This window comes from Aulonocara sp. 'chitande type north' Nkhata Bay, linkage group LG18 (genome assembly GCF_057382095.1).
Source record: "Aulonocara sp. 'chitande type north' Nkhata Bay isolate Kocher_YH1m ecotype deep benthic linkage group LG18, A_spYH_male_GT1.1, whole genome shotgun sequence".
In the NCBI taxonomy this organism is placed as follows: domain Eukaryota; kingdom Metazoa; phylum Chordata; class Actinopteri; order Cichliformes; family Cichlidae; genus Aulonocara; species Aulonocara sp. 'chitande type north' Nkhata Bay.
Genome location: NC_141361.1, coordinates 10,591,430 through 10,615,791, shown reverse-complemented (window position 1 = coordinate 10,615,791; position 24,362 = coordinate 10,591,430). Strand labels below are relative to the sequence as shown.

Below are 24,362 nucleotides of genomic sequence, written 5' to 3'. Positions count from 1 at the left end.
AAGTCATGTTATAGATTGTAAGTCCCTGTGTACACGCTCAGTAGCTTCTAGCTCTACAGAGGTTCGACTGTTTTAAAACACTGCGAGCAGCTAAGTCATTCCTGAAGGTAAATGGGGCAGCCATTTTTTATGGAATGACCCACTAGATGGAAACAAGCTATAAACTTAAGCAAAGTCCAAACTAGGGTTTCCAAACAGCTGCTGCAGCAGTACAAAATCCAGTTACCTTTTTTTAAATTAGCTCTTTTCATTAAAATATACAAAACTAATCAGCCATTCTTGATGTTATCTGAAACACACCAATATCATCAAGGCAAATGCATCTTTAAAGAAGTCGGATCCTTTATTTCAGGTTTAGATATTTAACTTAATATTTTAACCTTTAAGAGCTCCTTTTGGACAATTAAAATACGCCTGATTGCAATTTTACTTAAAAAAAAAAATCTGGCACCAACCACCTCATAGATAGTAAAATACAAAACATTTGCTTGTCTTTTGGGAATCGGACTGAGTTTTCCTTTAACCTTTAACTAGGAAGCAAAGCTGAAAGAACTTCCTAGTTATGTGTCAAACATATTCTCTGTTCTCAAGGTCCTTTTTGATGGCTTTTTTAATGCGGTCGATTTCATCTTCGTCTGAGCTGTCATTGTCCTTCTTTTCACTGTTCAAATCTTTTCCATCCTTCTCCTTCTTTTCTTTGTTGTCTTTCTCTTTTTTTTCACTGTCCAGATCTTTGGTGGTCTTCTCAGAGTCTTTTTCTGGTGAGTTGAACTGCAGCTCTTGATGTATTGAGTTCAGCTCCACCAGACCATCGTGCAGCTGTTGCGCCACCTCCCTGATTTTGGCAGCAAACTCTGATTTTGCCCCTTTCTTGAGTTCTTTTGAGTCTTTGGACACAAAGTAGATATCCATAACTACAAAGAGTCCAGTAAGCACACCGGTTGCCATACTAGCAATCTGGACTGCTCTGGCTGCGGTGCTACCTGCTACATGGGCAAACTGGACAAAACGCATGATCTCATTGGCATTGACGAGGATCGCCTTTCCTGCCATGGCGCCATCTTCATAGAATTTGCTAGTAAGTGAAGGAAAGTCCTGATTGTATGCGCTATTCTTCATCTTGATCAGATCGAACCTGCGCAGGTTCTCAATACCCTGTTTGATGAACGTCAGGCACTTGTTGATGTCTTCCATCTTCTCCTGGTAGTCCTGCACGATCTTCTCCACCTTCTTGCGGTCCATGGTGTTGTTGACCTGGTTGGAGATGCCAGCACCTGCTGATGTCAGACCGCCTGCCGCAGCAATGCCCAGTCCCACTGCAGTCACAATCAAGGAAGTTCCCATGGTGAAGGGAGCCAGGGCGAGGCCAGCAACAGTGGCGATGCCCCCAACGGCGCTGGTGGAGCCGCCTGTGATTTGAGCGATCTTTGTGTTCTTGCTGAACTTGTCGAGCCCATCAGCGATGCCGTTGAGGTCGATGACATGCTGCCAGAGGCTCTCTGCCCGGTCCGTGAACAGTTTGTTGAAGACTCTGATGCCCTTCTGCAGCTTCTCAGCGGTCAAAGCAAAGGCCCTGAGAAAAGAAATTTGAGTCCTATTATACATTTTATAAGTAACTCCATCAAAAAGGCCATTTTGTCTCATTTACACCAACAGAATAAGTGTTAATTAACCAAAATATATATTTGATATTTATTTAACTAGTGATTTTGAGGAAAGCAGAATATCTTGTTTCTCAAAGCATGACAAAACAAACCTTTTTTTAAAGATTATTCACACCACTGTTTTCATTGGAATTGATTATTGATTATCCTTCCTCAGGAGAAAAGTTAAGTGTTGTTGTTTCGGGGTATGAGCTTCTTCAGTTCTCCATGGTGGATGTTTATGATGCAGATATATTATAAATTTTGTGTTGTCCAACGGTGGGCATAGCAATATTTGAGCAGCTCCAGAATAACCTTTTACATTTTATTCACATCACAATATGATAACAATATGGCAACAAAGGAAGATACCAAAGCAATATTTTATATTCAATTCTTGAATCTTAGCCATCAGAGCAGACTAAACCTTCTGGCAAAGATAGCAGGCGACAAGGAATTAGCAGCCTCGATTTAATGGTTAATAAGGAAATCAACATAAAATGCTACCATCTTCTTAAGAGACACAGCAAAGACATTTTAATGTGCTGCCTCCCTAAATTGATGCATTTATTATATTATATTGTAAAAATAAGTATAGCAGAACGGACCCCTGAAAGACCAAAAACAGCATTTAATGAAACATAAACACCTATATTAAAGCATATTAAAGCTTACTTGGCCTCTTCTTTTTCTGTCATGTCTTTATGTTGAGGTGGGTCTTTCCATTCTGAAAAAAAAATGACAAAAGAATGATTTATCATCGTTTTGTGCATCTTAGCAGCCCAAAAGTATGTAAATGCAAAACTATTACACTCATGCATGATATTAATCTGCTGCGATAACAGCATCAACTCTTAAAAAAAAAAACAAAAAAAAGGCCTTCTACCTGATTTTAACATCTGGCTGAAAGAATTTGGTTCCATTTCACCACAAGAACATGAGTGAAGTTAGTTTCTAATGCTGAGGGATAAGAATTACTTAAAAAAAAAAACCAAAAAAAAAAAAAAAAACCCCATTTCATTTTCAACTTACGCTCCACAGTTTCCCACCATTCCATAAGATCCACATCCTGAAAGACATCATTAGGTTCCATGTTTGTTATTTTTGCTTTCCAAATAAAGACTGAAGACTGCATTAAAATGTCAAAAACCTACATTACTATGTTCAGCTGAGGCAGTGCCAATACGGTAGTCCTCTAGCTGGTCAAACACAGACCTGTTCGCACCTTCACTCTGAGATGAAAGAAATAGTAAATAATAAAATTACATATCAAAACCACCATTTTAATCATAATTACTTCAACAAAAGATTGTGTCTGCAGTGAAACTGAAAAAAAAAAAAATACACAGTACTTGAGCATGAATGACATTATCATGCAACATATTTGGTCAGTTTCATTTTTTACATGGCTGTTGCGCATCTAAAGAGGAGGAAGTTTTGGTGAAAGGGATTCTGGGAATAGTGACTTATTTCTGCTGTTTTTGCAGAAGTTAAAGGACTCAACAGGGGAAAAAGGAAGCAGAGAAAGACGTCTGGGCATATTGTAGCCTAATCTCGTCTCATCATCCATGGCATAGACATGCACAAACACTGTGCGGCTGTTGTGTGTGGGTTTCATGTCAGCACTGGAAAGGGGAAAAACATGTAGACCACAACTGAGTCTGTTGGAAGGTGAGCAAACACTCTAGAGACAAGTTCTGCAAAGACTGTAAGTCTTTGTTTTCAGAGTGGAAGGAGGCATTAGGTGACAAAAACAGGCTTTTTGTAATGGTAATTTGTAAGTCCTGAACAACAGTGGTTAAACCAGCAAAATGTGGGCAAATACAGTGAGACTCTGAGATAAAAAAAAAACAAAAGAGGTTAAAAAGTTACTTTTGGTTTTAAAGTTTGATGTGCGAGGGGTGAGAGGGAGAAGGAAAGAAAAGAAAGAAAGTTTCTTGATATATTATTTTGATTATATTGTCTACCTCTGCTTGGGCTGTTTCTTGTGCACGTCTCTGTATCACTTTGGCCTGAAATAAACAAACACAGACACACAGTTCAATCGTTTGTAATACCAACACAGGACTTATCTGAATGTTTTATGATCTTAGACATAAAATAAATAAATAATTTAAATAAGTAATTTTTCTTCAAGGAAAAAAATAGCTGAAGAAGGAAAAAACATACAATTTCTTCCTTTTCACTTTCTTTGGTATTCAGGTTTAAGACTGGGTCAGTGAATTGCTCAAAAAGGCAGGCCATGTAATTCATTTATGTAAGCTTACCTGCCAAAACAACACAGAAATACTGCTTTGCTTAAGAACCACAGAGAAATTTGGAGCTAGTTTGTTTATTCATTTCTAAAATAAATAAATAAACAAATTCCGTTTGTGTAACAGTATATCAGAAGGTCTTTTTACCACCTTAATCAAAATTCTTTATGAGCTCAAACAGAGTTCAGTGCTCAAGATTTTAAGGGAGAAGCAATTTTGGAGACATCGTAGTTAGAGCCAAGTTACACTGTTCTATTTCGGTCTTTGGGTAATTTTTATGCCATTCAAAGCTCATGCAAGATTGAAAGCTTGGGGGAAGCTTCACCATTTGTTAATAGCAGAGGTCACTGGGGTAGTTGAAAAGCTCCCTGATCGGCCACCAGATACAGGCTCTGGACCAGGCATCTCCAACTCCAATCCTACTGGAGTAGCCCAGCTATTGTCCTGCAGCTTTCAGATGTATCCCTACTCCAACACGGTTGAAAATGGTCACATTACCTCTTCAGCATGCCATCAAGTTTGGCAATAGCCTGGTAACAAGCCATTCATTTGATTCAGGTTTATTGGAACAAGGATGCATCTAAAAGCTGCAGGACAGTAGCTCTCCAGGACTGGAGTTGGAGACCCCTGCTCTGGACAATGTAGGGCTGTCTTGGTTGACATGCTTCTTTAATTTTGTGTCACAGTGCTGTTGTGGTTTTCAAAAAGGGGTTTGGAGGGTATGGTCTATTTATTGGGGTATCACACTGTTCATCCACCATAGGACAGTTGATGTCAGAATGCTACACAGGCTAACTGCCAAACCTTGGATTTAGGAGGAGGAATGCTTATTCTGTCCTGGACATGGAACAGTAGACCAGATCTTTACTATCGGACAACTTCTAGAGGGATTGTGGGAGTTTGACTTAGAGTCTATATGTGCTTTGTAGACCTGGAGAAAGTTTATGGCTGGGTTCGTCTCGGGAACCTGTGGAATTCTTGGCAGTATATGGTTTCAGGTCTGTTGTTACAGCCATTTAGATCTTTGGGAGAGCTGAGAACAGTCAGTCCCTGGCACAAAGTCAAGCATATTTTCAGCCATCTTGATGCATGCTCAATTATCTATTTAAGTAAATCTCAAAAGGTAGCTCTTTCAGTGGGAGAAACGTTTCGTTACTCATCCAAGTGACTTCTTCAGTCTCAACTGACTGCAGGTTTCCCCAACCTTATAAACAGTACATTTGCACAATGACTGCAACTAGCCCACTGAATGAACAATGGGCTGTGAGGACAGTTCCTTGATCATTAATATGCAAATTGTCATGACCATTGATCAACAACCACCAATCAAAGACCATTGATCATTGATCAAAGACCATTGAGCAATGGCCATGAGTATCATTCACAGAGAGTTGGGGAATGGCTGCAATCACAGCAACCACTGGAGCACAAACTTGGTGTCATAAAATAAAAGGAAATTATAAATTGTAAGAAGTGTGCAAAAGGAAAAACCAGAGTGCGTGTGGAGATGAGATGTGTGTGAAAGAGTTCAGTCCTACACCTGGTTCGGTACCCGAATAGCCTGGGAGAAGAAGCTCCTGCTCATTCTCTCTGTTTTGGCCTTAAAGGAGCGGAAGCGCTTCCCAGAACTCAACAGTGAGCAGAGTCCATTGTTGGGATGGGAGAGGTCCATCAAAATCTTCCTGGCTTTGGTCTTGCACGGCTTGGTGTAGATGGACAGCAGGTCAGGAAGCTCTGATCGAATGATGCGTTTGGCCGAATGCACCATTCATTGCAGATCTCGTCTGTCCTGCTTGGTGCTGTTCCTAAACCAGGTGCAGATGTTTCCCGTCAGGACGCTCTCAATGGTGCAGGATTAATAGGTTTTAAGCACCCTCAGTGGCAGATGGAAGTCTCTAAGTCTTGTGAGGAAGAAGAGACGCTGGCGGGCTTTCTTAACCAAGGTGTTAATGTGACAGGACCAGTGATGGGAATAACGGCGTTACAAGTAATGGCGTTACTTTTTTCAGTAACGAGTAATCTAACTAATTACTATTCCTATCGTCCACCTAAGTGGACACGTAAAAAACTCTTTGAAAAGTACATGTTTAAAAAAATGAAGTTCGAAAATCTTTTCTCATGCCTAAAGATGAATAAAAATACTTAAGAAAAAAATCCTGATTGAGGTTGTCATACTTCATGCATGACAGGGTTAAACACCAAAACATGCTGCGCCAAAAAGTGATCCACCCCAAAGATTGCGTCCCTCAACACAGAGCAATATAGTATTCGCTGTTAAGTGCCAGGAGGATTGCCATTCTGATCATTAGACTTCTCTAATGATAATTAGCACAGAATAAATGGGTGGATACGCGTTTCGTAAAAGTGGCATGTAGCATGATGTCAGGTTGGATCTGTCTGCTCAAATTTTGGTTTCTCCAGCTCAGTGTCAGCTCCACAAAAGGTACAGAGCCATTCTCGTGATGACCCCGCCCCCCCAAAAAAAGAAAAAACTGACTGATTATTTTTATGAGAATGTCGGGGAAAGCTTCGGTTGTGTTGTGTAAACCAAAATGGAAGAGAACGGTTTGTACATGTTGCATGTTTGAATGTTACCTTTACATCAGGCATGAACGGGTTGTGCCTCTTTTTTTTCTTGACGTTGGTCTAAAAGAAAAAAATAAAAACATAAAAAGATCTCAGAATTATTGTAAAGGTCAAACACTGAAATACTCCTGCAGTAAAATGAATAAATGTTTGTGCCAACTTAAAAAAAAGTTGTTCATGAACAGAAGGAATGTAGCTTAACGACCTCCATTTTTTCCTTAACCTCTTCTTTATTCTTTTCCTCCTTGGATGCAGATTCCTCATCTGCATTCAGCCCCACATCATCCGATGCAGCCTGAAGTAAATAAGAAAAACAAAACAATAAAAAGGTCAACATGAGCATGAAATAATAATCAACACGTCCTGGTTTTTGTTAGTCACAACCCCAGACCTTTCTATTTCTCCACTGATGAGTATAGATATAAAAATAGATATGTGCCATGTGTTTCTTTGTTTTCTTGTCTTTAGTCTAAAAAGAAAACACAAATAAAAAGGTCAAATCATTTTATCCTATAAAAAAATAATCTATCCAAACTATCAAGCAGTTTGGATATATGCAAATAAAGTATAATATCTGAATAAAGTCATGACTCCTGAGTTGGAAACTTAAAGTGCATCTTTTTAGAGGTCCCCCCCACCAAGGCTTAAAATAAAGGAGGGGCTGAGAGGTGCCTCCAGGGTTTTTTTGTCCCAACACTATAGCCCCTTTTCCATTAGTACCTACTGGGTTCGACTCTGACTGGTTTTCCATTACAACCCAGTAGCGCCTTAGCTGTGTCTCAATTACTAGGCCGCATCCATCAGAGGCTGCAACTGAAGGCCATTTATGTTACAGCGACGTAATGAAGGCTGTCCCAATTCAAAGGCTGCTCCAAATGCGGCTGTGTCCTTCATTTCCCCGGATTTGAAGGATGGGTCTGTAGTATCCTTCGTGGCCCAACCTATCCCAGAATTCATAGCGCGGCCCAGCCAATTCCAGTTTCCAACAATGGCAGCAGCTACTTTGTTTTAATATTACTCTACTCCAGCCCACGTAGACCGCAAATGTCGGGTCCTTCGAAGGATGCGGCCTAGGAATTGGGACACAGTTCTTGTTTGCCTGCTTGTTGTCATAGCAACGCGTCTGCGCATGCTGTTGTTTTTCTTACTCATTTTATGTATTTTCAAATGTTTCAATATTGCTACTGTTGTAAATTCTGCCACAGGCGACTTTGTTTTAGGTGGAAAGGTGAAAAAGTAATTAAGTTGCTTTTATTAAATTTGATAAATGATTGACATGACACATCTGGTATAACATGAGCAGGCAATGAAACAGTATTAGTATGAGCATACGACAAGGTAGTGAAGGGGTTAAAACATGAAGACATGAAACACTCGATAAGAAGGAAGCAAGAACTTGAAAAGTTAGGATTAGCCACCACAAATAATTCAGGTTTGTTTTCATCGGCTCTTTTATACCACACAGTATAAAAACAAAAAACAACAACAACCACAGGCTCACGGAAGTCATTCTATTGAGATCGGTCCATCTATATAGATATGTATTATTTTGAAAACCCAAAAAACTGGCATATGCAGAGGGTCTAGTCTGACCCACAATGATGACAAGACAAACGTAACATTTTGCCCTTCGGAGGGTTCTTCTCATCATCGCCATCTTTGGCTACAGCAGATTCATCTCCTTTTACACCTTCTTTACCTGATGGTCTCTGCCGCAAATTAAACTAATCAGTTAATTGCAATGGTTTTTTTGTATTGTGCAGGAACGTACTGAAGTAGCAGATAATGATATTATGAATCAGGTTAGGCAAACATTTGATCAGTTATATCTGATCCCACAGGTTTGCTCACAGGCTAAAATGAAATGTAAGGAGAAACTTCAATTCTTCACAAGAATAAAGACGTCCGTCCATCCATCCATTTTCTTCCGCTTATCCAGGAGAGAAGAATAAAGACATTTCTGACTAATTTCATCTAAGTTTTTCATATTTTTTTGTAGCGGCGGTCAGAAAGAACCAGCCGTCATAGTCAACTTCCGATAATCAGTTGATAATCAATACTTGTCTAAAATAACATTAAACCCTTTTTTAGAGTCTAATCGTTGTACTGTATGAAAATGTTAATACCTGTTGGTTGTTCTGTTCTTGTCGACTGTGTCCAATTATTCTGTTCAGCTCCTGAAATTAAACCACAACAGTTTTCTAAACGATAAGGGTTTAAAGTAGTGCTTTAATACACATCATCACAGACAAACTATTCCCTAAACTCAGGGAGCTCACCTCTTCTGATGGTCGGGCAGGAACTGCAGGAGGCTTAGCAGGTTTTTCTTTCTTCTCTCTGGAGGTCATGTCTTTGCCTTCCTGTACAGGACAAAAATAAAATACTTGTTCCAAAGCTGAAACTGAATGTGAAACAGTCAGTTAATGCCAAGTACTGGCTTTCTATTTATACAAAGCAGTGCATTTTAAACATTTTGATTCTTTTAAAGCCACTCAAATGATCTAATCTGTATTCTAACAGCTTCCCTCAAATATAATAAAACTCTGGGCAATTAAAGCAAAACCTAAGAAATGCAAACCATACGTTGTTATCCTCACTTCTTGGTTTTACTTTGTCATGTGACAACGTCCCCTTCACCTCCTGCTCAACGAAATCACATCAACAAAGAGAGCAGAAGTTAGAATATTCCAACAAAGACCACACGTCACAAAAAGAGGCAGCGGTGTTTGACTGCATGTGAACCTCCTGAGTTGGTCTGGATGGGACCAAGATAGCTGCACTCCTTTCCCTTCTTTCGTACTGGTTTCATGTTACTTTTGACCTCACAAGGGCGCACATACACACACAAACCCAAAAACAAACGCAGTGTAACTGAAGGCACTAGCGCATGACGACAGGGAGGTTTGATAAGAGGAAGTCATGCAGAGAGGAGAAGGAGGAAGTGGTGAAAGGTATGGAATAAGAAGTGTGAGTATTTTTGACTGCATGTATGTGGGTGGGTAATTTGAAGGCTCACAGTGACGCATTAAATAGACTTACTGGTTTTGATTTTTCTTCCACTTCTTTTTCATTCTCCTTGAGTGTTTCTGCATCTTCTGTGTCTTTCTGAACAAAAGGAAAATAAATATTGGGCTTGTGAATATAAAAATGAGGTGGCACTTTCATGAAATTAGGGAACCAAACGGAAAAAATACACCCCACACCAGCACTTTATGTAGTCTGCAAAATCTGTGGGATAAATAGTACCATCTACACCACTGCCACCATCCCTAATGTGTGCAAAACATCGTTACTGCTAAAAAATGAACAATCACCACCATCACCAAAAAACAGCCACGATTACAAGTGCCTCAGTAACACCTTGACCAACATCAAACATATTTAGCCGTGTAGTTACTTTTTGGCGGAAAGATATCAGTTTGGACATGGCTCCAACCACGGCATTCTGGGAGGGAGAAAACATCAGGAGAATATTGAAGCTTAAAGTTAATAAAGCTTTTATTCGTGTGGTGTCCGAGTCTATATTTACAGTGGCTTGCAAAAGTATTCGGCCCCCTTGAACTTTCCCACATTTTGTCACATTACAGCCACAAACATGAACCTCCGCCCCAGTCTCAAGTCTTTTGCAGACTCCAAGAGGTTTTCTTCCAAGATTGCCCTGTATTTGGCTCCATCCATCTTCCCATCAACTCTGACCAGCTTCCCTGCTGAAGAGAAGCAGCCCCAGAGCATGATGCTGCCACCACCATATTTGACAGTGGGGATGGTGTGTTCAGAGTGATGTGCAGTGTTAGTTTTCTGCCACACATAGCGTTTTGCATTTTGGCCAAAAATTTCCATTTTGGTCTCATCTGACCAGAGCACCTTCTTCACGTTTGCTGTGTCCCCCACATGGCTTGTGGCAAACTGCAAACGGGACTTCTTATGGTTTTCTGTTAACAATGGCTTTCTTCTTGCCACTCTTCCATAAAGGCCAACTTTGTGCAGCACACCACTAATAGTTGTCCTATGGACAGATTCCCCCACCTGAGCTGTAGATCTCTGCAGCTCGTCCAGAGTCACCATGGGCCTCTTGGCTGCATTTCTGATCAGCGCTCTCCTTGTTCAGCCTGTGAGTTTAGGTGGACGCCCTTGTCTTGGTAGGTTTACAGTTGTGCCATACTCCTTCCATTTCTGAATGTTCACTTGAACAGTGCTCCGTGGGATGTTCAAGGCTTGGGAAATCTTTTTGTAGCCTAAGCCTGCTTTAAATTTCTCAATAACTTTATCTCTGACCTGTCTGGTGTGTTCTTTGGACTTCATGGTGTTGTTGCTCCCAATATTCTCTTGGACAACCTCTGAGGCCGACACATAGCAGCTGTATTTGTACTGACATTAGATTACACACAGGTGCACTCTATTTAGTCATTAGCACTCATGAAGCATGTCTATGGGCAACTGACTGCACTCAGACCAAAGGGGGCTGAATAATTCCACACACCCCACTTTGCAGTTTTTTATTTGTATAAAATGTTTGTAATCATGTATGATTTTCGTTCCACTTCTCACGTGTACACCACTTTGTGTTGGTCTTTCACGTGGAATTCCAATAAAATTGATTCATGTTTGTGGCTGTAATGTGACAAAATGTGGGAAAGTTCAAATACGAATACTTTTGCAAGCCACTGTAGATCTCCAGATTTAAATTCTGTGGAAGCCTTATGGCCACAGCGGGGTGGCATTCCTGGTTTTGTTTTGTCTTAGTCCTTTTTTAAAATGATTTTTTGAGGGGGACTTTTAAGCCTTTGTTGAGACAGGACAGTGGAGAGAAGACAGGGAATAAGTAGAGAGAGGGCAGGGGAAAGACATGTAGTAAATGGCCTCAGGGATGCATCTTAAAGACTTTCAATGGTGGTGAAACTAAACCCAACTTTTAACTGAATGAACAGGAAGCAGCAAGCTTCCTACTAAATAAGACTTCCCCTCAGTGTCTGTCAAATGTAACTTGAATTAAATAAACTGAGAAATGTCAAACAAATGTACTTTAAACAGGGAAAAATATCTATAGCCGTACCTGCTTATGGCCTGATGACTTCTTGTTGCTGACAGTTAAATCTTCTTCTATTGAGCCTGCCTCCTTTTCATTCTGTACAGAACAGACAGAAATCAACGGATGAATGTGGCTGTACAATCCTCAGATTTTTTTCCCCCAAGGGATAATCAAGAGCATCCTTACTTTGTTTGCATATCGAAATGGATTCAGCTTTGTCATTCCCCCAGCCAGTTTATTCTGAATATGAGGTAAAACAGAATTTTAAATGAAGAAGAAGAAGAAGATCCTGCTTCCTGTTCATTCAGTCAAAAGTTGGGTTTAGAAGAAGAAGAAGACCCAAACATTAACACAAACCTGTTTTTGAGTGGGCTGGTTATCTCCATGGTCCACTTTCTTCTCGTCATCGTTGTTGGAGCTTTTCTCCTGTGGATGATGCCAATTTTGATTGAATTAATGTCACAATACCCCGCTCACTTCGATCTTCTTCTGCTATCCAATTTGCTGTGGCTTCTTTCCACGTCAGCACCATGGGAAGCAGAACTTTTGGCTGCTCTGCTCCCAAGCTGTGGAACTCTCTACCCTCAGATGTAAGAAACATTGGTTCTCTCTCCCAGTTTAAATCTCAACTCAAAACCCATCTGTTCACTGTGAACCCACTGTTTGTTAATTTGATCTTGTTCTTTTGTTTTTATTGTTCTTCATTTTGTCATCTCTATTATGCGTTTTATTCTATTGTTAAGTGTCCTTGGATGTCTTCAATAATCATTTTTAAAATGCTTTTGAGGCATTCGCTCTCTCCGTCCCTCATATATTTTAAGCGACCTCTCACTTGTTTATCACTGCAGAGCGTGCTCTTCATCATTTGACTGAAACCATTATGAGGTAAAACAAAAACAGCTACCATTTAGAGTAAATCATCAAGCCAAACTGTTGTTTTTCTTTCTTCAAAAAAATTAAAACACTGTTATATTCGTGCATCCTCTGATTAAGCACGGGTCATCAATATCATCAATCACTGTGAGGCAAAATCTCCTTTAAAGAGAGCTGAAATTCAGCTTGGTGAAACAACCAACCTCCTTGGTTTTGGGCTTCCCTGTGGCAGAACTGTTCTCCTGTGAGTCTCCTGAGTGGTCAGTCTTTTCCTTATCCTGGTAACATACAAAGTATGTACCGTATATCACAAACCAGAAAGCATAATCACATGTGCATCGCACAGGCAGGTAGAGGACGTGATATGACGTGATATTACTGAAAAAGGAAATAACCTGAGAGGAGGAGGTGAAGGGACTCCTCAAGACCTTTGCAACGCCACCCTGACAGAATTCAGAGCAGTTAAGGTTAGAAACTGATCGTATTTCCTGTATATTGTAACAGTAACCTTATCACTTACTTTTGAAGACTTCTCCACGGCACTGTCATTACCAGCAAGGAGTTCATCATCAACAGACAAATCATCCTTAACAAAAGGGTAATCAAACAAAAAAGTCAGTCAGACAAAAACAGCAGTGTTAACTCCAAAACAACCCAGTATCAAAAAGATTCATTGTTAAAGTCATACAAGCAATGTCCTTACATTTGAGCCCTGCAACAAATCACCAAATCACTTTTGAAAATAAAACAAAAGCGATCAATCTTTTTTTTTTATGCCATACTTTGTGTCTGGCATAAAAAAAGAGCATTTGGGGGTCGACTATATATAGTCTTAAACATGACTTTAGTGACAATTAGTGACACTTGTGTTACCTTATTTACTTTTGATAGCTGACTTTTGTTTGGTTTTGGTTTTTTCAAACAGGGGAAAAAAACAACTTACCTTTGCGTGGTTCTTGTCATTGCTGCCAGAGAGATCATCTGGTGCAGCAGAATCCTCCTGAAGGTCAGAAAAAACATCAACTACAATACTCATAATAGTCCAGAAAATGGACTGTAACATTGTTATTAATCTCTTACCTGAGGGTGTGGGGATTTTTTAAACATACTGCTAAACATCCCACCTGTCTCCTAAAGAAAAAAATCAAATCACATTAAAATTGGTGTTTGGCAAGGATTTGACGCTGTGCGCTACCTTAACAAGAATCACTCGGAAGGATCACGGCGTGGTATGGCTTACGGCCATACCACCCTGAGCACGCCCGATCTCGTCTGATCTCGGAAGCTAAGCAGGGTTGGGCTTGGTTAGTACTTGAATGGGAGACCGCCTGGGAATACCAGGTGCTGTGAGCTTTGGGGTGGCTGTAGCTCAGGAGGTGGAGTAGGTCATCTACTGATCGGAAGGTTGGTGGTTCGATCCCTAGCTCCTCCAGTTTGCATGTCAAGTATCCTTGGGCAAGATACTAACCCCAAGTTCCTCTCTGATGCATCCATCGGAGTGTGAATGTACTTAGAAAGCACTATGTATACAGAAAGTGCTTGTGAGAATTGTGTGATTGGGTGAATGTGGTACTCTGGGAGAGTAGAAAAGCTCTATATAAGAATCAGTCCATTTACCATCACTATTTTTATTTCTAGCTGCTTATAGGGTGAAAGCGAACTTTAAAACTAGTTGCTGCAGATGGAGGAAGCAGCTTTTAAAAAACTCACCTTAGTGTTGCTGTTCACTGGCAGATTGTCGTTGCTGCCTAAGATCTTAACGGTTGTGGACAAATCCTCCTAACAAGAGAAACAAAACCTTTTGACCACTTAATATGTATTTCAACACGGGTGAAACTAAGAGGAGTCAGACCCATTTTGGAGTCCTTTTTTTAAAAAAAAATTAAAATTCTACTTGTCATCCACCTGACTCCTAAAAGTAACAAAAAGAGATGTGCAAAGATACATAAAGAGATGTATAAAAACACCTTTTTTAGTTTTAAATGAATAAAGTAGCAGTTCCTTTGTATAAACTGGCGCATCAGTCACATGGACAGGGAGGGTTCAGTGCCCCAAACATTTGCCAGCACTTTTTCCAGATAGCTGATGCAGGTTTTTCCCTCTCGTACAAACACACACAACAAAAACCTGTCCACTTAGGCACATTGCTACTGTAGCTCAAAATCACCAACGTATTGTAAGTCACTAATAAAGCACATTTGGATTTTCCAGGGGATGATACTAGAAAAATCACACATAAAGGTTTTAACAGATAACCATTTCATAAATCTCTGAAAAACATGCTTTTGCCCAGTATATTTATCTGTGCTTGAAGTGACATTTATCAGGTCCCCTTTTTTCCTTTGGTGTTTGAAGTTACCATTAAGATTCAATCAAATAAATTCATTCATTCAGTTTGGGTACTTTTTTGTATTATGAAGTGGTAAATGCACTTTTAATAACAAGCGACAGAGGCGGTTAGTTAACTGGAGAAGTAGTCAGTAGAAGGAGGCATTGTCATTCCCTATACTGTTATTTAAATGATAATATTACCATTTTTATTAAGATGTATTTCTTTGTTGCATTTCTTATGTTGTAGAGATTTTGACTAATGCCTTTTGATGTTAGCATGGACCTCTTGTCGATGTTATGTAGTTTTGTTAAGACATAAATGGTAACTTTAAAAGAGAATCTCAAATTGCTGTTTGCTGATTAGACCTACCTTTGCATTGGTGTCCTCAGACAGATTGTCATTACTGGCTGAGATGGCCTTTAGATCCTGAAGCACACAAGAATGCACAGTAAATAACAAATAACATAATAATACACAGTTTAGCCAGTTAGTCATTAGTAGCATTTCCTGCATGAACCTCCAGTGAGTGGAGGACATGTAATAAAAGATTGTGTTTAACCTGCGAAGGCCTCCGCACACGTCTTGGTTTGGGAGATAGTTTCCGTAATCCACCCAGCTCACCTGATTTATCCTGAAGAGAAATGTACAGAAAAGAATTTCAAAACATAACACTAGGTAGGAAATCCACAGCGATTACATGAATTTTGTTTTTCTCTGTGAAGTCCAACTAAAACCAAATCATTTATAGGTATTAAATATTTAACAGTCCAGCTTAATGATTGGCTAAAAGCAAATCATAGCAGCAGCTATTTTAATGAACCACATTGCAATTATTTTTAAATAATGTATTTTTTTTTACTCTGTTGCATTGTAGCTTTGAAGATTTTCCCCAGTTACAAGCATTTAGTGGAGTTTTGTAGTTATAGTTTATACATATATAAGATCTGCAGATAGTTAAATAGGGACAGGATTGAAAACTAGCAATTGCTATAAATTCTGCACATCATCATTTCTATGCTTATGTTAAAATACAAGCAAAATTTGAATTAAAAAATATGTATATCACAGAAAGAGAGCAAATTTACCTTTGACTTGCTGGTTAAACTGTCATTGCTGGCAGACAGTTCAGGATTTTGTAATGTCAAGGCAGCCTGCAAAAACAAAAAAAAGGTGTTTTTGGTTATAGGAAACTAAGGAAATTAAAGCCACAAAGGCAGAAAACTGTTATTCCCTGTTATCTTATAAATATTTAAAAACATGACCAACAAAACAAAACAAAACCTGAAGCAAAAGAGGAAACAAACAGGAAAATATTACTTTTATCAATGCATGTGGTACTGATTATCCAAACTTACTGTTAGGGCTTAATCTTTTTTTTTTTCATCTGTATACAAACTTAAGAACTACTTTTGGTTTAGAGAAAATTCCTGTGGGATAATTTTCATTACTTGTTTGGGACATTCATAACATAAGGTTTTGACTTGACAGGATTTGCATTTGTAGTATAATGTCATGTCTGATCCTCTTTGGCAGATTTTAGGCATTCCTTTAAGCATTCCAGCATAATTACAACCACAAATATATCATTAATTGGAGATACAAGTATGTAAATTATAAAAAAAAAAAGTTGCTTTAAATTTGATTACAAATACATAAATTTGACTGTTTCAAGTTAATTAATTAAAATTAGTTACAGCTAATTGCTGAAATCTGTTGGAAGTCAGTCCTCGATCCAAGCTTTTGAAAAGACAACAAAATTAATAAAATAAACAAAAAAGCATAATAAGGATAATTAAAGCCGCAACATTACCTGTGCAGATGGAAGCAGTTCTTTAGACTTGGAGGATTTTTTGAATATCCCACTGAATAATGAGGCTTTTTGCTGATTGAAAATTAAAAAGAGAGACATTCATTTACTGAAATCCATCTCAAAGAAACATTGCCATTAAAAGATGTAAATCTGCAGTTAAAAAAATGCCTCGCTGATTACAGCTCTGCTCTCAGGACTCAAAACTGAAAAGATTTTAACTAATGCAATTGTTACTAATGCACTTACACATTTTAAAGATCTCACTCCAATCTCATGTTTGAATTTAAAATCTGGAATTGAAGCTGATTTCATGTCTGGACTTGGAAAACATCATGAGTGATTTTTGTATTTACAGCATGTGTACGTACAAGTTAAAAGTGGACCACAATGCTTCTGGCTTCCGACCACTTAAGTGAAGCAAAGTCTTCCTTTGGGCCTCATGGTAAATTTGCCGAGCAGCTCAGACATAATCAGATTGTTTAATATTTATTCCAGTATATTACAGGTGACATGTCAGAGAAAAGTTATTCATTTTCCGTGTTTTGAACTACTTTGTTTAGTACAGAACTTCCTACTGTCCAAGTTGTGCATTACACTAGTAGCACATAAAACCATAAAAGCGTCAAAAATCAAATATACTATAAAGAAGGCTTTGATTTTGAAAGAAAAAAGTAATAATAAACAAAAGAATGAATAATTACTAACAGTTTTTGTTATAAGTTTAATTTATTTTAACTTAAAATCTTTATTAAGTAATTTGTATGTATCTATATCAAATATTATGGACACACATGTGCTAGTATATTAAAGACTAGAATGTGAATGTACTACAACTATATCTCAACCAATCGTGGGAACATGCACAGTCACTGCCCCAACTTGGAGTTTTGAAAAAGTCCGATAAGGAAAATGGGCATTATTTTACACAATAAAACGCTAGAGTCCGAAAACAAATATAGTGCTGGATATGAGCCCAGTGGATCTACTCGAATGTTCTGGCTGAAGAAAACAGCAGGCCTGGAAATATTCTTCTGCGTCACAGGAAAAAAGAAAAAACATGTTTGTTCATTATTGTGAATGTGCTCTTTGTAGATTAGTTGGGGCAAGGTCCTTCTGGGCAAGTCATGCCGTCTTGGTGACACATTCAGGCAGTTATTTATTCCAGAGGGAGGATATTATTCCAAGGTCAGCTGTTGTAAGAAACTCGCTTTATTGGGCATGACGCAGGATCATGTATCATACAAGTGCCACCTTTTGATTTGGACTGCTATTCTTTCAGTTAAACATCACTAGTTTAGTGAATGGTACATACTCACTGGGGTAATGTTAGAGGACATTTAAACCAACGTCTCATAATTGTAGGATCAGGGCAAAGAATTGATTTAGAACAGTATCACGATATCTTGCATGGAGATATGGTATTGACACAGGGAGACCAAACATCAATATTTTATTAAATATATTAAAATAGTACTCTGTGGATACTACGAACAAGAGGGCTCATTTTGGCTGACAGACAACTGGTTGTATTATGGTCATATTCCCATAGAACAGAAAGGTTGCTGTGTACAAATACGACAATTCACGTGAATTTCTGTTAAATGCAAATTTATGTCCACGTAGCAAGATATGATTTTCAACAAATAGTTTATATCTAAATTATCAGAAACAGATTGTATGCAATTGCCAACTTGACCCTGTTCAGTTGCAGACTGATAGCAGACTACTGCGTCTTGGTGTTGGTGTGCTTAACAATCTCTCATGTAAAAAAGTGAGAAAACTTTTGAATTAAAAAAAAATCATGAGCTTTGAGCAACCTAAGCAGATTTTCTTTTACCATTACTCACTATTTTTAATGAGTTTTATGAGTTTGTCCTAACGGACAAACCTTAAAAGTATGGAAGTTTAACAGTGAAAGGCAGAGTTAACGAGGGACCCGGGGGGTTATTTTCGCCTTCGATCAACCCGAGTAAGTTACAGTCCCTTAAAAATAAACCCTTAAAGTAACCTCGCAGGCGTTACTTTGCGATGAAGAGCCAACGTGAACTCTCCGCACACTTATGCGTCTGTTTGTGGTCGCAGTTTGTGGTAAAGGTCAGTAAAGTGTTGAACATGCTTACCGAGCTGACTTCAGGAAGAAACAAAACAAACGTCAACAAACTAAAGTTGTACTCACAGAGACAGCTCCTCCGTCACACTCCAGGTCCAAATCAAGGTTACCGTACCGCTCCTGTAACAGACAGGTTACATATTTACTGTATCAACGCTATTTTTATAAAGGCGTTCACCATAAAGGGCGAGACGTGTAACGGCCACCGTACCATTAACGTACAATTACAGGGAACTGCTGTCTCCCTTAGGTGAACTTGTCCCGTTTGTTGTCAGAGGTTAACGGATATAAAAATAAATGTCCCGCTCCTCAGAAGGACTTTGTGTCCTCTGCTTGTTGATACTGTCGGTTGTTTTCACTCAGCGAGCTGCGCAGGTCTGGATTACTGGTGTCAAGCCAGCCTCCAATTCGAGACTTGCAGTCAAGCCAGCCTCCAGTTTGTTTTACGTTCCCTGTGTATTCAAAGTATTACGGGAATGGATGTGGAAACCGGATTTCAAAATAAAAGCCAACTTCGAGTGAATTAACAGATATGTTAAGAACATAATAACATATAATTTAGGCTTTTTTTTTTTTTACAAACTCTAATGTTAGATCTATATGACACAGCCTTGTACCCTAATTGTGCCCTGTCACTATCAAGGCCATCTTATTTTGGATTTCAAAGTAAAAGCCCTGTGAATCTTCATTTTTGAACTACTCTTTCAATGACTTAATAATGCTCTTAAAAGCAAAAGTCGTATTTCCAAATACTATTTGAACTTTATATCAACACTTTCCAACCACAGTCTTTTTACAGTGATACCATATCAATATCAAGTCAGTCTGATTTTGCCTTTCATAGTAATGGCCCTTTGAAATTGTCCATAATTGACTTAATCTTCTAACGATTCAAAATGCTCTAAAATGAAAAATTCTTGTTTCCACAGGGTAATTCCACCTTAGATCAACAGTATACAGCCCCACAGTGATACCATATCAATATCAAGTCATTCTGATTATGCCTTCCAAAATAAAAGCCTTTTTAAATTGTCCATAATTGACCTAACTTTCAGTGATTTCAAAATGCTCTAAAATGGAAAATTCCTGTTTCCACAGGGTAATTCCACCTTAGATCAACAGTATACAGCCCCACAGTGATACCATATCAATATCAAGTCATTCTGATTTTGCTTTCAAAAATAAAAGCATTTTCAAACTGCCCATATCTGACTTGATCCTGGAACAATTTCAAAATGCTCTAAAATGGAAAATTCCTGTTTCCACAGGGTAATTCCACCTTAGATCAACAGTATACAGCCCCACAGTGATACCATATCAATATCAAGTCATTCTGATTATGCCTTCCAAAATAAATGCCCTTTCAAATTGAGCATATATACGACCTACTTTTTTAACGATTTCAAAATGTTCTTAAAAAGAATTTTGCTGTTTCCACAGGATAATTTCACTTTAGGTCAACAGTATACAACCTCACGATGTTACCACATCAATATCAAGTCATTCTGATTTTGCTTTCAAAAATAAAAGCATTTTCAAAATGCCCATATCTGACTTGATCCTGGAACAATTTCAAAATGCTCTAAAATGGAAAATTCCTGTTTCCACAGGGTAATTCCACCTTAGATCAACAGTATACAGCCCCACAGTGATACCATATCAATATCAAGTCATTCTGATTATGCCTTCCAAAATAAAATACTTTTTAAATTGTCCATAATTGACCTAACTTTCAGTGATTTCAAAATGCTCTAAAATGGAAATTTCCTGTTTCCACAGGGTAATTCCACTTTAGATCAACAGTATACAGCCCCACAGTGATACCATATTAATATCAAGTCATTCTGATTTTGCCTTCCAAAATAAAAGACTTTTCAAATTGCCAAGATACGACCTACTCTTTTAAAGATTTCAAAATGCTCTAAAAGTGAAAATTGCTGTTTCCACAGGATAATTTCACTTTAGGTCAACAGTATACAACCTCACGATGTTACCATATCAATTTCAAGTAATTCTGATTATGCCTTCCAAAATAATGGCCTGTTGAAAATGCCCATAATTTACCTAACTTTCAGTGATTTCAGAATGCTCTAAAAAGGAAGATTTCAGTTTCCACAGGGTAATTCCACTTTAGATCAACAGTATACAACCTCACGATGTTACCATGTCAATTTCAAGTCAGTCTGATTTTGCTTTTCAAAATAAAAGCTTTTTCAATTTGCCCATATATGACTTACTCTTGGAGCGAATTCAAAATGCTCTAAGATGGAAAATTGCTGTTTCCACAGCATAATTCCACTTTAGATCAATAGTATCCAACCCCACAGTGATACCATATCAATATCAAATCAGTCTGATGTTGCCTTCCAAAATAAAAGACTTTTCAAATTGCCGATATACGACCTACTCTTTTAAAGAATTCAGAATGCTCTAAAAATGAAACTTGCTCTTTCCACAGGATGAATCCATGTTAGATCAAAAGTGTACATCCACACCATGGTACTACTTCAATTTCAAGTCATTCTGATTTTGCCTTCCAAAATAATGGCCTGTTGAAAATGCCAATAACTTACCTAACTTTCAGTGATTTCGGAATGCTCTAAAAAGGAAATTTTCTGTTTCCACAGAATAATTTCACTTTAAATCAACAGTATACAACCCCACAGAGATACGATGTTAAGATCAAGTCACTCTGATTTTGCCTTCCAAAATAAAAGTATTTTCAAATTGCCCGTAGACGACCTACTCGTTTAACGATTTCAAAATGCTCTTAAATTGAAAGATGCTGTTTCCACAGGATAATTCCACTTTAGATCAACAGTATCCAACCCGACAGTAAAACCATGTAAATTTCATGTTGGTCTGATTTCGCCTTTCAAATTAATGGCCCGTCGAATTTGTCCATATGTGATATACTCTTTCAATTATTTCAGAATGTTTTAAAAATGAAAATTGCTGTTTCAACACATATTGGGTTTTCATTTTGAAAAGCAAAATCAGACTCAATTGATTATGACAGAATTGAATCATAAAGATGATGTAAAAGGAAGCTGAAATTGCCACTAGGTTGTAATTGATAGTACGTTTATATTTTAAGTCTGTGGAAAGATGTCATGGTTGGTTTGCAAGCTGTTTTGTAATTTCTTTATTTAGAATGACATCTTTGTGGACAATTTGAAAAGGCTTTTACTTTGGAAGGCAAAATCAGAATGACTTGATATTAATATGGTATCACTGTGGGGCTGTATACTGTTGATCTGGAGTAGAATTATCCTGTGGAAACACGAAATTTCCATTTTAGAGCATTTTGAAATCACTGAAAGTTAGGTCAATTGTGGACAATTTGAAAAGGCTTTTACTTTGGAAGGCAAAATCAGAATGACTTGATATTAATATGGTATCACTGTGGGGCTGTATACTGTTGATCTAAAGTGGAATTACCCTGTGGAAACAGGAAATTTCCATTTTAGAGCATTTTGAAATCACTGAAAGTTAGGTCAATTATGGACAATTTAAAAAGGCTTTTATTTTGGAAGGCATAATCAGAATGACTTGATATTGATATGGTATCACTGTGGGGCTGTATACTGTTGATCTAAGGTGGAATTACCCTGTGGAAACAGGAATTTTCCATTTTAGAGCATTTTGAAATTGTTCCAGGAGCAACTCAGATATGGGCATTTTGAAAATGCTTTTATTTTTGAAAGCAAAATCAGAATGACTTGATATTGATGTGGTAACATCGTCAGGTTGTATACTGTTGACCTAAAGTGAAATTATCCTGTGGAAACAGCAATTTTCACTTTTAGAGCATTTTGAAATCTTTAAAAGAGTAGGTCGTATCTTGGCAATTTGAAAAGTCTTTTATTTTGGAAGGCATAATCAGAATGACTTGATATTAATATGGTATCACTGTGGGGCTGTATACTGTTGATCTAAGGTGGAATTACCCTGTGGAAACAAGAATTTTTCATTTTAGAGCATTTTGAATCGTTAGAAGATTAAGTCAATTATGGACAATTTCAAAGGGCCATTACTATGAAAGGCAAAATCAGACTGACTTGATATTGATATGGTATCACTGTAAAAAGACTGTGGTTGGAAAGTGTTGATATAAAGTTCAAATAGTATTTGGAAATACGACTTTTGCTTTTAAGAGCATTATTAAGTCATTGAAAGAGTAGTTCAAAAATGAAGATTCACAGGGCTTTTACTTTGAAATCCAAAATAAGATGGCCTTGATAGTGACAGGGCACAATTAGGGTACAAGGCTGTGTCATATAGATCTAACATTAGAGTTTGTAAAAAAAAAAAAAGCCTAAATTATATGTTATTATGTTCTTAACATATCTGTTAATTCACTCGAAGTTGGCTTTTATTTTGAAATCCGGTTTCCACATCCATTCCCGTAATACTTTGAATACACAGGGAACGTAAAACAAACTGGAGGCTGGCTTGACTGCAAGTCTCGAATTGGAGGATGGCTTGACACCAGTTCAGGATTCTCCCTCCTTTGTAGGAAAAAAAATTACAAAACAGAAAGAAAAAGAAACTGGCTGGGAATACTTCCCCCAGATCTGGGTTATCGCTTGAAACTGGCGGAGGTTGTCCGCTTCACCCCGTGGTCCAGGTGAGTGATCGTCTCATCTGGGAGCGGTCAACCTGATTCTGCTGCATTCGGGAGCAGTTCGGAAATTCCCTTTACAGCCTTAGGGTATAAAAATACAACTAGAAGGATATCAGCAGGTTAAGTACTTAAGTTAATGTCTCTCAAATAATTGTAAAAAATTGTCTGTGTAGGGGAGAGCGGGGTAAGTTGTCACACGGGTAAGTTGTCACACTGTTCATAACTCCAACACTAGAGGCTCTATCTCAAAAATGAAATAGCCACTTTGTGTGACTTCTTCTTCTATAGTCAACCTCCTGTTCACATGTGGTCAAGACTGCTCTAATCTGAGGTGAGCACATCTTTTTTATTTTTTTGACCTAAAAGGAAAAATAAATCACTTTAAGTTTTCTTCAGTACAACTTTGTTAGGTATAGATGTTACAGATTATTATTTTACACAAAATAGAGGAGACATTAACGTGTCTTTTGATACTTCAGCTGATGTGCTATGTTGAGCTAACCCTGACATTTAGCCAAAATTAGCATAAATGTCAGTTTGGGGCAAGTTGTCTCATTAACTTTGGGGCAAGTCGTCACATGTGACAACTTGCCCCAGTACAAATAAATGCTCCAAAAAATTGTGATATTGTAATTCATTTGTATTTGTAATAAGGTTTTTGAAGAAAGGAAGGAGAGGCAGGAATTAAGGAAGGAAGGAAGAAAGTAAGATGGTTCGAAATTATCAACGAAAGACAGAGCGTGGCAGAACACCACCTGACATTATGTTAAAGGCAGTCAGGCAGGTAAAGATGCAGAACAAATCAATCACAAGTACAGCAAAGGATTTTGACATAAATTACCGCACTGCAATTACTGACAGCGGACTACCAACTCCAGAGGACATCCAGCCATATCCAAAAGCTGGCCGCCGAAAACCATCCAGCAAAGGAAGAAAACGACGCAAATCAGCAATTCTAACCGACACGCCAGTGAAGCAGCAACTAGAAAAAGAAAAGAATAAGGCTGAATCTAGCAAAAGCTGTTTCAAAAGAGAGGGACGCGAGGGGGGAAAACATCTGGACCTATGAAGAACAACGCAGCTAAAAGAAGAAAAAT

The 24,362-nt window shown here is 38.2% G+C and overlaps 1 protein-coding gene and 1 non-coding gene across 2 annotated transcripts in view; one reads left to right on the top strand and one right to left on the bottom strand.

Moving 5' to 3' along the window:
- apol1 (apolipoprotein L, 1) overlaps window positions 1–24,185 on the bottom strand; it is a 25,529-nt gene extending 1,344 nt beyond the window's left edge. The window contains exons 1-28 of the mRNA XM_086272004.1: window positions 24,125–24,185; window positions 18,861–18,883; window positions 18,705–18,758; window positions 16,529–16,600; window positions 15,804–15,869; window positions 15,278–15,349; window positions 15,088–15,144; window positions 14,097–14,165; window positions 13,467–13,517; window positions 13,330–13,386; window positions 12,907–12,972; window positions 12,782–12,829; window positions 12,590–12,664; window positions 11,871–11,939; window positions 11,700–11,753; window positions 11,538–11,609; window positions 9,882–9,929; window positions 9,524–9,589; window positions 9,068–9,124; window positions 8,764–8,844; window positions 8,611–8,661; window positions 6,690–6,779; window positions 6,494–6,544; window positions 3,611–3,655; window positions 2,798–2,875; window positions 2,676–2,712; window positions 2,319–2,370; window positions 1–1,573 (exon numbers count right to left, since the gene is read on the bottom strand). The exon at window positions 1–1,573 is cut by the window's left edge and continues 1,344 nt beyond it. Coding sequence (XP_086128130.1) covers window positions 568–1,573; window positions 2,319–2,370; window positions 2,676–2,712; window positions 2,798–2,875; window positions 3,611–3,655; window positions 6,494–6,544; window positions 6,690–6,779; window positions 8,611–8,661; window positions 8,764–8,844; window positions 9,068–9,124; window positions 9,524–9,589; window positions 9,882–9,929; window positions 11,538–11,609; window positions 11,700–11,753; window positions 11,871–11,939; window positions 12,590–12,664; window positions 12,782–12,829; window positions 12,907–12,972; window positions 13,330–13,386; window positions 13,467–13,517; window positions 14,097–14,165; window positions 15,088–15,144; window positions 15,278–15,349; window positions 15,804–15,869; window positions 16,529–16,600; window positions 18,705–18,758; window positions 18,861–18,883; window positions 24,125–24,185 — 2,628 coding nt within the window. The 3' untranslated portion in view covers window positions 1–567. The remainder of the gene's footprint in view (window positions 1,574–2,318; window positions 2,371–2,675; window positions 2,713–2,797; window positions 2,876–3,610; window positions 3,656–6,493; window positions 6,545–6,689; window positions 6,780–8,610; window positions 8,662–8,763; window positions 8,845–9,067; window positions 9,125–9,523; window positions 9,590–9,881; window positions 9,930–11,537; window positions 11,610–11,699; window positions 11,754–11,870; window positions 11,940–12,589; window positions 12,665–12,781; window positions 12,830–12,906; window positions 12,973–13,329; window positions 13,387–13,466; window positions 13,518–14,096; window positions 14,166–15,087; window positions 15,145–15,277; window positions 15,350–15,803; window positions 15,870–16,528; window positions 16,601–18,704; window positions 18,759–18,860; window positions 18,884–24,124) is intronic.
- LOC147308044 (5S ribosomal RNA) lies at window positions 13,621–13,739 on the top strand. Its single transcript, XR_015126290.1, has one exon. It is a non-coding gene; the product is annotated as a 5S ribosomal RNA (ribosomal RNA).
- Window positions 24,186–24,362: the final 177 nt, after the last annotated feature.